This window comes from Schistocerca nitens, chromosome 12 (assembly GCF_023898315.1).
Source record: "Schistocerca nitens isolate TAMUIC-IGC-003100 chromosome 12, iqSchNite1.1, whole genome shotgun sequence".
Lineage (NCBI taxonomy): Eukaryota > Metazoa > Arthropoda > Insecta > Orthoptera > Acrididae > Schistocerca > Schistocerca nitens.
In genome coordinates this window covers 24,302,935-24,315,665 of record NC_064625.1, presented here as the reverse complement: position 1 = coordinate 24,315,665, position 12,731 = coordinate 24,302,935, and the positions used below count along the sequence as shown (strand labels likewise).

Below are 12,731 nucleotides of genomic sequence, written 5' to 3'. Positions count from 1 at the left end.
ATATGAAAAGCAAAGAGCTTGGAGTAGAAGAGATGTGTTTCGTAGTATGTAGTATGTGATTTAGAGTTCTTGTTTAGTAGACATTTTCTCCTTCTTTTGATCCACACTACCACCTCTTAAAGTTGCATACCCTACAGTCTTAGCAACAAAGTTACCACTACATGTATTCCACTGTCAGAATCAAAAGAATGATTTTTGCCTATAACTTTTGACTCGGTCATTTCTGGATCAGAGTTCCTTACCTCAAATTAATACTCCTTCTCCATCCCTAAAGGCTTGTATCACCACCACAGAATCATCCTGTGTACACAAAATGAGGTACAGGTAGCAGAACTTCAGGTCAGAGAGACATATCTGGAGAATAGGATCCGATCAATGCACATATTGTTTTCCTCTTAAATTATTATTTTTTTGCTCACACTGTCACGGAGCACAGTCTGTCGATAGTAAAGACGCTCCCGTGTGCCCGCAGGTACTGACCGCGAAGCTGCTCGGGAAGCGGCCGGGCGCGAAGAAGCTGAAGCAGGTGACGATCGTCCACAGCTCGACGACGGAGACAGTGCGGCTGCCGGCGGAGGGCGGAGACGGGGCTCTGGCCACGGTGCAGCACCCCACCGTCGTCCGGCCTAAGCTGCCGCTCAAACGGCGGGTGCGCGAGGGCGCCGCCAGTGCCACAGGTAGGCAACCGCCGACATTCCGAGTATCTGACTTGGTAGGGGGGGTTCTGTATAGGTGTATTTGCAGGTTGCAGAAATTCACATTGTAAGAGTATATTTGTAGAGCTGGTCAGTGTACAGTTATATTTGTAAAGGGGACAATGTGTGGGTATACCGGTATTTGTAAAGGTGACAGTTTGTACAGGTATATTTGTGGAGGTGGTCAGCATACAGGTATATTTGCAGAGGTGGACAGTGTATGAGTATATCTGCAGTGGAAGACCAGTGTACAGGTATTTTGCAGAGGTGGACAGTGTATGCGTATATTTGTGGAGGTGGGGAGTATACAGATGTATATTGGCAGAGGTAGACAGTGCATGGGTATATTGGCAGAGGTAGACAGTGTATGGATATAATGGCAGAGGTAGATAGTGCACGGGTATATCTGCAGAGGTAGACAGTGTGTCGAGTATATCTGCAGAGGTAGACAGTGTATGGATTTATTTGCAGAGATGGACAGTGTGTTGAGTATATCTACAGAGGTAGACAGTGCATGGGTTTATTTTTCAGAGATGAACAGTGTATGGATATATTTGCAAAGGTGCCTACCAATGCTACATTAATTTGCTCTGACAAAGTGTATACCATGGCAGAGGATAATGGAAACACAGTATAAGTCTTCTCAATGACCTAGGACTTGATGAGGCAATGCAATAGAAATGGCAGCAATGCTTCAATGCAAAATAAGATGCACCAGCACTCTGGAATGGTGGCCCTATTACACCAAAGCACAGTGGTGATCTACAAGGTGTGTTCAATAAGTAATGCAACACACTTTTTTTCTTGGCCAATTTCGGTTGAAAAAATGTGGACTTTGTTGTGGGACATTGCGAAATATTCCTGATTTAGCCCCTATAGTTCCAGAAGTTCTGGCAAGTGATCGCGTTATATGTAACCTTCAAAATGGCATTTGTAATGGAGATGCATTCTGAGCAGAGAGCTGTCATCGAGTTTCCTTTGGTGGAAAACAAGAGCATCACAGATTTTTACAGGTGCTTGCAGTATGTCTACAGACATGGCAGTGAACAAAAGCACGATGAGACATCGGGCGAGGCATCTGTCACAGTCCTAAATTTGCGCAAACCTTCCACTCTCCCCCGTGCCGTCTGGCTGGACACAGCTGTGACTCCTGCAATGTTGGAATGTGAGGTGATTGACAAATCACATCCAAACACCTCACTGCTCAACTCTTCCACTCTGTTGGTAGTGCTGACACACTCTTATCACCAGATGGGGTACTCAGGGGACTTTGCCCACTGGGTTGCTCACTGCCTGCTCACTGCCTAACAGAATTCCGTAAAGAGAAATGAAGGACTACCTGTGTGGAATTGCTCACGCATTAGGAGGCTGATCGTGACACTTTTTCATTGGACATTGTCACAGTGATGAAACACAGGTACAGCGCTTCGAACCAGAAAAAAACGTCAATCTGCGGCACGGAGCCACACCGCTTCTTCTCCGAAGAAAAAGTTCAAAGCCGCACCCTCAGCTGGTAAAGTAAGGGTGGCCTTCTTCTAGGACTCTGAAGGGTTTATTCTGTCGGTGTCTTCACTCGTGGTGCAGTAATCGACTCTGAAGTGATGTGTATTGGGCTAGTGCAGCAAAGTGAAGAGACAACTTCAGCAAACGAACTTCTCCTTCTCCACGGCAATGCAGGACCTCACACAAGTCTGCATACCTGGCAGGAACTCAAAAAACTTCACCGGACTGTTCTTTCTCATCCACCGTGCAGCCCAGATATCGCACCTTCTGACCACCATCTGTTTGGCCCAATGAAGGATGCACGCCACGGGAAACAGTACGTGGGTCATAGGGAGGTTACTGATGCTGCAAGACATTGGCTCTGACATCGACCAGTGGTGCAATACTGTGCAGTCGTACAAGGCCTCCCAGTAAGGTGACACAGGGCCATCGCGTTGAATGGAGATTATGTTGAAAAATAAGGTTTTGTAGCCAAAAGAGTGGAGAATAATATGGGCTATTGGAATCCTGAAGAAAACCAACCTGCTTTCAGAAAAAAAAGTGTTGTATTACTTAATGAATGCTCCTTGTAGTATTATCAATCACTCAAAACAAAAATATTTCTGGAAAAGATACAAAGCCAAAATAATGAATGCCTGGCGACACTGTTTGGAAGGCATTATTCTCATATCCACCAAAAAGACATAGCTGAAAATGAAATTGCCTTATGATGAGGTGGCAGAGGAAAACACACACAGAAGGATTTAACTTATACAAGTTTTCAGAGACAGTTGCTCCTTCTCCTCACAGAAGAGTTGAAGGTGAAGGAAGAGGGGTACAGTTCAGAAAAGTCACCCAGAACACACGGGGTCAGGGGAGACTTACCATCCAGTAAGTCACCCCTGACGTGGGGTTCTGGGTGACTTTTCTGAACTGTACCTCTCTTCCTTCCCCTTCAACTGTTCTGCCAGGAGAGGGAGTCACTGGCTTTGAAAGCTTGTAAAAGTTAAATCCTTTTGTGTGTGCATGTTCTTCTGCCGTAGCTGAGTGAGTAGATTTTTTATGTATCCATTTACATTATATTATCAGTAATTAATTATTTTTGTCGTTATACCTTATGATGAATGCGACAGTGCAATATGTTGATGATCGGCAGAGGTTTTGACAGATCCTCACAGCTGTTACATACACAACGTGAAATAAAGTCTTACATGTGGTCTTTACCAACAAGCAACTACTGATGCACTACACAACGAAGTACTTCAGAAGATAGTAAACCAATTCACACTGCAAGACAGAATCATAGTTTAAGAACCCTTTACAGACAAAGAAACTAGCAGGTTTTGAGGGTCAGAGAGGAAAATGCTGGCTCCTGTTGGGCTTTGCACTGGATTTTACTGATATTATTTGCGCATGCTCAGAGTATTACGGTACTACTGGATTTGGCAAATGGCATATGGTATAGTGACTCGGTACCAAAGGAACTGAAAGAGGGAATTATAGTTCTTTTACCCAAAAAGGAAAACATTGTGAGCATAGAGCAGATAAGGCCTATCACACTCCTCAGGGCTGACTTCAAAATAATATTGTAATAAAATGGAACATCTACAGCTGTCCTTATGATGTTCTTTATGACATGGCTACCAGTTTTGGTGCTTCAGTGCATCGTCTTCAGGCCTTAACTGATGCTGGGGGGTTAACTCCAATCATATACACAATTTACCAGTGGCCACCACCTATGAAATGGTTTTCGCAGACTACATGTAATAGCAATGTTATGTCTCCAAACATCAACTACCCAAAGAATAGTATGAGGATGGAAGGTGTTTTGGGGAAAAGCTGAGGGGTGTGCGAGTACTGTGCCATATTTGTGTGAAACATAATAACTGTCGCATTTACACTCAGAGATGCCATCGGCACAACTGCAGAAAGCAAAATCAAAGGTAGCTTATTCATTGTTGACTTTGAAAAAGCTTTTGATCACATTAGCCACAAATACCTACTAGACACTCTAGAAAATGGGTCACGGAGATTGTTTGACAAATTCATTAGGAAACTTACCACAACACATTCTCCAATCCCAAAATTATCTCGGCCTCAACTTACGGTAACCTACTGTCCCCGCACCCGACTATTTCTGCTCCTTCCGTCCTGTCGCCACCTCACCACTTGCCCCCTCTCACCCCACTGTGTGCTGCTCTGCACAGGCAAACTCACCAGTGTCCTCCACTTCTCTGCACCTCTCCTTCCTGCTGCCCATTCCCCCCACCCCCCTCTCCCTTCCCCACCGCCTCCTGATGCTCTGCCTGGCAGCCTTGTCCTGCCCTCTAGTTCCTGCATACTCCATTATGCAGTGCTGACTTCTCTCCCCCTGTCCGTACGTACCCTGCTATCCCTTCTCCTACCGCACCCCGTTCTGAATTGCTACTTCTGTCCTATGCGACCAGCGATAGCAGTCGTGTGTGCACACAAAAAAATATGAGGAAATAATAAATAAGGCAAAAACTTCAAAATTTTGATGAGAATTTAAACTGGCAAAACCACATTTTGGAACTCATAAACCAAATTCAGCCACATCTGCACTCAGAATAAGTGCAAATCTTGCAGAGAAAAGTTAGGGCATTCCACGGTTACAGATGTAATATTTATTCAATTGGTATTAAAGTATAAACAAGAAGAAAGTAACGACAACAGTAAAAGCAGATGAACAATATACAGTGAAGGTTTGCTGACAGGTTATTGTAACTCTCTGTTGGTAAGTAGTTTGTTTGTTTGCCTTGCTGTTTACATTACTGAAGTCATGGTAGTGTTGCCAGATGCATTGATATAAAATGTTAATTTGAGCTTCATTTATTCGTGAGTTGTACTTCCCGACTTTTATTTGAGTACCAGATTTTGGATTTGACTTGGGTTTTGTTTTCTGACCTCTTCCTTTATGTGATTAATTAAAAGTGTTTAGCTGTTACGTCTCATCCTCACGAGATGAAGACCTCCTTCTGTAACTGGTAGAGGCAGTTTTCTTTAATGTGTATCCTCTCGAAAAGAACCAGCAAAAGGATTGTTGGATATTGTTAGCCAGTGAGTCTGGAATAGGCAAGATCTGTGCCGTGTACCGTAGTTTACTTGATACTGATATATCTAGCATCTGCACTTTCTGAAATAAGTCCAGTTCCCTGTTAGAGTGAATTTTCAAGACAGCTCTTATTTTGTTTAATTATAATTTAGCTTCTGAGCTGGATGCCCAATCAGCTAGAGCCCAAGTGATTTACACATTGTGCCCATTTTGCACCAGTCCGTGCTGCAAATAAGGCTGGTGCCTTGTCCAATGTTTAACAGAATTGTGTTCTTGTGTTGATCTCAACACCTGTCACAGTTGTTAAGTCTTTGAGCATACACGCTGACTTCGTGGCATCTTCAGGCAATGAGGCAGTTGCACGGTTTCATACGTGTACATGATGCACGACATCCTGTTATTTTGATGTATTATACCTCATATCTGAGATGCTAAATTAGCCAATAACAGTCCAATGACAATGGCATACATCACCATTGAGAGAGGATAACTTTGCTGGATTGAATGAGTAATAGAAACACCTTTGCTCAAGTGGTCAGTGAGTATGATCTTGAAGCTGCATGCTGTGGAACAGGGTGATTCGCTTTGCTCTCAGCCACAGTTTGGGGTTGCCGTTCATCCTGGTGGATGACGGGATGGTCATACCGATACAACAAGCTGAGCAGTGACTGCAGCAAAGCTGTATATAACATGGCTGGTTTCATAGGGAGCCAAGCCTCTGATGGGGTAGGATAAGCCTGTGACAGACATATGATCGCTGTAGCAAAGGGTCGGGATTGGGACTGGTGTAGGGCTGGACTAGGTTGTTGTGTAGGTTGGATGGACAATGGAACACTACTTTAGGAGGGATGGGAACGATCTCTGGTAGGATGCCCTCATTTCAGGGCATGATAATAGATAATCAAAGTCCTGACAAAGGACGTGGTTCAGTTGATCTAGCCTGGGGTGGTATTGGTTGATGAAGGGGGTGCTCGTCTATAGCTGGTTCTTGTGGGTGGTGGAAGGATTGGGGGTGTGAGGGGAAATGGCGTAGAAGATGTTTGCAGACTAGGTCTGGGGGGGGGGGGGGGTAATGCATGTCTGTAAAGGCCTTTGTGTGACCTTCAGCATGCCGGGCAAGAGAGTTCTCATCACTGCAGATATGCCATCCCCAGGTGGCCAGGCTGTACGGGGAGGATTTTTTGGGATGGAAATGGTAATAGCTGTTGAAATGTGCGTACTGTTGGTGGGATTAATGGTGGAAGATGTGAGGGTGGAGCCATCAGAGAGGAGGAAGTCAGTGACCTTGAAGATGGTACTAGGAGGCTTGAGTAATGCAGATGGGAGAGATTGTCCTGATCGGAAAATCTGTTGTAGAAGATTCGCATAGGAGGGTGCCGTGTGGGTGCCTGTGGCTGTGCCACAGATTTGTTCGTATAGCTTTCCTTCAAAGCAGGAATAGAAACTATTTTCCAATTTGCTTTCAAATTTTACTTTGCTAAAGACATCTTTTGATGTGGATTAATGAATGTCATTTGTTCTTCCGGTACTGTAATTATGTTAATCACTGTTCCCTTTGAACTGCAGTGCAACTTTTCATTAAAAATAAATTGGTATTTTAACTGCTTCAATAGCTGAACTATTTTACACAAAAAGCATCATTGCGATACAAACTGATGGCTAATAAACTGAAGATTTTTTAAGCTATGATTTTGTCATTTGACAAAATTGCATTAAGTTACTTTCCTCGGCAGTCTGATTATTACTGTCCGTGTTGTTAAACAGTGATTAGTGTAAGTTAGAAACTAAAACATGATCATAAATTTATGTTTAACCAGCCTGGATAGCCACACACATTAGCAACTAACTCGACAGGATTTGGGGGAGTGTGCCAGCCCCGGATTGAATCTACCTAATGTATTAACAAGGGCTAGTGTTCCAGCCAGTTCAAATGTGGTTTTCAGGCAGTTTCTACATTCAAGAAGGGGAGTACTGGGCTGGAACCCATGTCCTATGTCAGTTACACATTTTCAAATACTTCAAAAATGTTCTCACCATTTCATCACAAAGAGAAGGAATACACAAATCCATGCAATGGGAGGGGGGCAGGGGTGGAGTTGTTGACTTTGCCAAACTGGGATAAACGTGTGTGTGTGTGTGTGTTTTAATTAACTTTCCCACTATTTTATTTATGGAAGAAGTACGTTATGTATCAAACTGAATCAACAGAGATTGGTGGTGGTGTGTAGTATGTATGGTGTATGTTAAAAGCAGGTATATAGGTTGATGAGCATCTCACTAAATCCAAGCACTGTTCAACAGACAGGTGTGCTCGATTAATAAACAACCTCTGCAGGCTAATAAAGACCAGTTTCTATCCTGATATATGACAGTATAAAATTAAATCACAGATATGAGATAAGAACTTGGCAAGTGCAGCTTCGTTGTTCGGCAGTGTGACTTAAGTTTCTTTTATAAAGTTGACCCTGTTATACAACTGTGACTCCTTGTAAATGTTATATTGAGCCAATAAAATGTTAATAATCCACACTAATATTAATCACAAAATATTTATTGATTATTACTTTAGGAAAAAACACGAGTAGGAGCAGTAGTCTGATCAAGGTATGGAAAATGGAAAATGCAGATAAAATTCCAGTTTATTAAAATAATTACAACAGATAATAATCAGCATTATATACTTAATAATGTTACACTTGGCCAAATTCCTGAATTGACAGTCTTAAGAAAATACAGAAATATTTCCTATCTGGTGAATGAAAATAATGATTTACTGACTCCTGATCACATGTTACATACTGGATGCGAATGTAAACACTGCTGAATATTGAGCTCAGCCTAATCATCAATCTGCTACACGGCAGACCTAATTAGTCACACTGCTACTAGATACAAGCCAAGACATAAGAAAAGGAAAATAGTAATGCCTCACTGCAGATTGCTGAGCGGTATGCATAAAGACGAGCAATACGTGCTAGTCAAAAGCAATTCAAAAAACATAGCTCGCTCTCTCAAAACTAATATTGCAGCCACTCTCAAGACCAAGTTAAATATCATGCACTCCTTCTCCTTAAGTGATTGGCAACGGGATCATCAGACCACAGCTTGTCTTATACAAACATCTGGCAACCACCTCTCCCAGCTCAGCACTGCCTGCACCTACCAATTCACAGTAACATGGAATTCACATGAAAAACAGCTCAGCACTGACTAACTCATTACAACATCCACTGCACAGCACTGCAAGCCTGCTTAAAACTGCACACATCTGACAACAAATGGCTGACTACCTTAATACAGCTACCTCCATACAACTGACTCTTTTTTTCCCTTCTTCGTGTACAATGGACACATGTGGCACACCCCAACCCCTACATGTTCATTGGCTGAGATGTTCACTCTAAAGATTGCCAGTAAAACCTAAATACTTCCCATGTAGTAGAGCATGTGGCCAGAAAATATGCCGAAGAACTCTCCTGTAATCGATATGCAAAACAGACACTTCCCAAGTGCCCTAGTAGAGAAATGTGAGAGTGGTAACTGGTAGTGACTACTCTCTTCCAGGTTCAGATTAAGGCTCTGCCGTCCTCAAAAGTTTCAGGAAAGAGCAGCAGTGTACTGAGAGATTGGAGCTTAGATTCAGGTCGTGACATGTCTATGCATAGCTCAATCAGTAACAGAATTGCTGAAGCACACAAGAGCCAGCTTTCTATTCCCGTTCCAGCACATATTTGTCACTGTTTTACGGAATTACACTCCTGAATTTTTTATTTGTGCTGCATTAGGTGTACATTCTATGCTTTTTTGTATTTATTTATAAGAGCACTAACACAATAATCTCTTTTGCGCAGGAGCAGTAACAAGAATACACAGGAAAAAAACGACACACCACGCACTCAAGAGCAAGCGACGAAGGAAGAAAGTAGCCGCTTCAGATGAGCAGAAAGTAGACAAGAAACTGGGAGCTGTAGAAAAAAGGGCAGACAAAAACTTGGGAGCAGAGGGGAAGAGACCACCCATCCCAAAGAGGAAGACTGCACCAGGGCAAGAGAAAAAGAATATAACGGCGAAGAAACACACGGCAGCTGAAGACGACGGGTACGCTCCGCTCGAAAATGTAGCGAAGGTGGAGGAGGTGACGGCAGCAGAAATCCCCCCAGTACAGAAGACGACAGACTGCCAACGAAGACAGTGTGCAGCAGTAGCGACAGAAAAATGTCCGGGAACCGTTACGGACAACTCGCAGGTAGGAGGAGGCGTTTCCTGCTCCGTTCCACCAGTGGCGGGATTGACCGACAGCAGGTCACATCCAATAGCCACCGAGAAGCCTTCACCGGAGAAGCGCCCGAAGCTAGAGAAACAGATGTCCGAAGTGACTGACAGGTCTGCAGTGCTGAGCAGGGATAAGAGGCGCTCCCTGCAGTATGTTCCTAGGAGTAAGAAGAGCCTGACGTGTCACCAGCTGTCGTCAGAGGCCACCTCGGCTACAGAATGTCAGGAGGGCAAAGATTCCAAACAACAGTCTCCGGAGCATCCGCCACCGGCGACCGCACCACGACCGGGAGCAGGAGATGACCTGCTGCCGCAGGAGGGTGTGTCTGGAAAACTGCAGGCGGCCGAAAAGCGAAGTGCGAGGGATCCCGAGAGGCAGGCTCCGGACTGCACGAGTTCGGCGGCAGCGGTGGGCGTCCCGTCCGGTCCGAGTGCCGGCGGAAAGAGACACACGCTGGGCCGACCGCTCAGCGTCGACAGCGACAGGAAGGAAGTGCGGGCGTCGGCAGTGTCCGCACCCCAGAAGACGCCGGAGCTCGCGACGTTCACCAGGCGGAATACACTCGGTAACATCCCGACAGCTGCGGCCGAGAAATCGTCGCTGCCTGTCGTGGAGAAGAGGCCGGCTGCGGAGAACCCTCCGGTGGTGGCCATCATCCCGGACAGGCAGAGAGCCGCAGGAGACAGGAAGCGACCCCCGTCACCCTCTGACAGACGGAGAGGCCAGGACACTAAGAGGGGCAGTGCGGAGAAGAAGGGCGCCCACAGGACGCGGCACAAGGCAGAGGTCATCGACTACAGTGCCAACGCTACCCCGCCGACTGCTGCTCCCGCGGCCGCCGCCGTACCGGAGAGTGATCCGGTGAGCAAAGTCCAGAACTGGCTGATGTCGACGGAGCAGCCGGTACCGCGGTCACGCTCCACACCTGCCGGTAAGTGAGCACAATTTCTGTTTGCTCTCACATCACAGTTGTGAAATACAACTCTAAAGCAGGGGCTGATACCTGTAATCACAAATGAAACTGATAAAAAATTTTGTATGAGGTTCACAAACATACTCTCTCTCTCCTCGAGCTTTGTATACAGTCACCTCTATTTTCCAACCGGTTATAATGTGGGTCGAGGATTTTTAAACCCTCTACATTCCTGTGTGCCAGTTGGGTTATCAACCATCACAGAACTAATATTTTCAACTCTTCATTATCTGGTTGGACTCCATGTGGACTCTTCAAATCATTGAGGAGTAAGCCATTCCATGGTGTGTAGGACGAGATGATAATTGTGTTGATGTCAGAAAAATACACCTCTTTTACCTGTCCAAAAATGCATATACAGGCATCATTTTTTGTACTTTGTACTGAGATAAGTAAGGCATCACCATACTGAAGCTCAGTTCAAAAACAGCAGTAACCTGAGCCTACTGGAGGTGTTGTACCATTGCCTTCATCTGGCATTTGAACTGATTGAACCAGCCAGTTACAGGGGACCTCCTGTTTAGTGTGGACTCTGAACCACAACGCAGCTTGTTACTTTTCACACTGATAAACACTGCCAGAGTTGAAAGAAGTGATAACTGATGGATAATAATTCTATACCAGGGCAGGGATCAAACCCCGGACTATTTCTTTTATAAGCTGGTACTTAACCACCAAATTACGCTTTCGTACCACCTTCAACATAATTTCCAGTTATTCAGTTTCTCAATAAGAATTTTGTACTGTTTTCCCTGGAACAACTACAGAAATTTAAAAGCAGTTTTACTAATGGTGAAATAATTTCTCATCAAACTTCCCACAGAGACTTCTGTCGTACACAATGAAATTAAAAGTGGTAGGCGCAGTCTTCCGTAAATCCACTACATTGCTGCTTTAGTTGTTCTTCACCTATTCCTGTCTACCTGTGTAATATCATACACTGAGGTGATAAAAATCATGGGATAACTCTTAATAACGTGCCGGACCTCCTTTTTGCCAGCGTAGTGCAGGAACTCGACACGCCACAATGAGCTGTTGGAAGTCCCTTGCAGAAATATTGAGCCATGTTTCCTCTGTAGCATAACTGAAAAGTGTTGCACAGTGCAGGATATTGTGCACGAACTGACATCTTGACTATGTCCCATTAATATTTGGTGGGATTCATGTCGAGTGATCTGGGTGGCCAATGTTCTTCAAATAAATTGTGAATAGTTGTGTCCTAAAGACAAGACACATTTTTTTTGGGAACATGAAGTCCATTAATAGCTACAAATTGTTTCCAAGTAGCCAAACATAACAATTCCCAGTCAATGATCAGTTCACTGGGACTGGATCCATTCCATGTAAACACAGCCCACACCACAATGAAGCCACCACCAGCTTGCACAGTGTCTTGTTGACAACTTGGGTCCAATGCTTTGTGGGGTCTGCTTCATATTCAAACACGACCATCAGCTCTTACCAACTGAAACAGGGACTCGTCTGATCACACCACAGCTTTTCAGTCATCTAGGATCCAATCGATACAGCTGCAAATCCAGGAGAGGTGCTAGATGATGTCACAGTGTTAGCAAAGGCACTCGCATCGGCTGTCTGCTGCCGTTGCCCACTAGCACCAAATATCGCTGTACTGTCTTAACAGATACATTCGTCGTACATCCCACATTGATTTCTGTGGTTATTTCACGCACTGTTGCTAGTCTGTTCGCAATGACAACTCTGTGCAAATGTCACCACTCTCAGTTGTTAAGTGAACGCAGCCGCCACTGCATATTTTAATGCCTGAAATTTGGTATTCTCGGCACACTCTTGACACTGTGGACCTCATAATATTGAATTCCAGGCTAACGATTTCTGAAATGGAATGTCCCCCGAATCAGATTCCAACTACCATACCATGCTCAGTTTCAGTTAATTCCTGTCATGTGGCCATCATTGTCTCAGAAACCTTTTCACACGAATCACCTGATAGCAAATTGGCAGCTCTGCCAATGCGGCCCTTCTATACCTCGTATATGTGATTGTACCACCATTGCCATCCCATGACTTTTTTCTCCTCGGAAGGTTCGACACACATTCGAGGCACCTCTCAAACTCACAGAGAATTTTCTGAGTTTCAAATTTTTGGCACAGTAATGGGCAATATTGTAATAGCGTCTACATCTACACATGTTCAAGTCTAACACTGTAAAGTGATTGTCATAGGGTACCACATGTAACAGTTTCTTCCCATTC

General features: G+C 44.5%; 1 protein-coding gene across 1 annotated transcript in view; it reads left to right on the top strand.

Annotated features, from left to right (window-relative positions):
• Positions 1–12,731, top strand: part of LOC126214871 (disintegrin and metalloproteinase domain-containing protein 10) — a 409,342-nt gene that overhangs the window by 382,388 nt on the left and 14,223 nt on the right. Inside the window, exons 16-17 of the mRNA XM_049941518.1 lie at positions 473–677; positions 9,102–10,454. Coding sequence (XP_049797475.1) covers positions 473–677; positions 9,102–10,454 — 1,558 coding nt within the window. The remainder of the gene's footprint in view (positions 1–472; positions 678–9,101; positions 10,455–12,731) is intronic.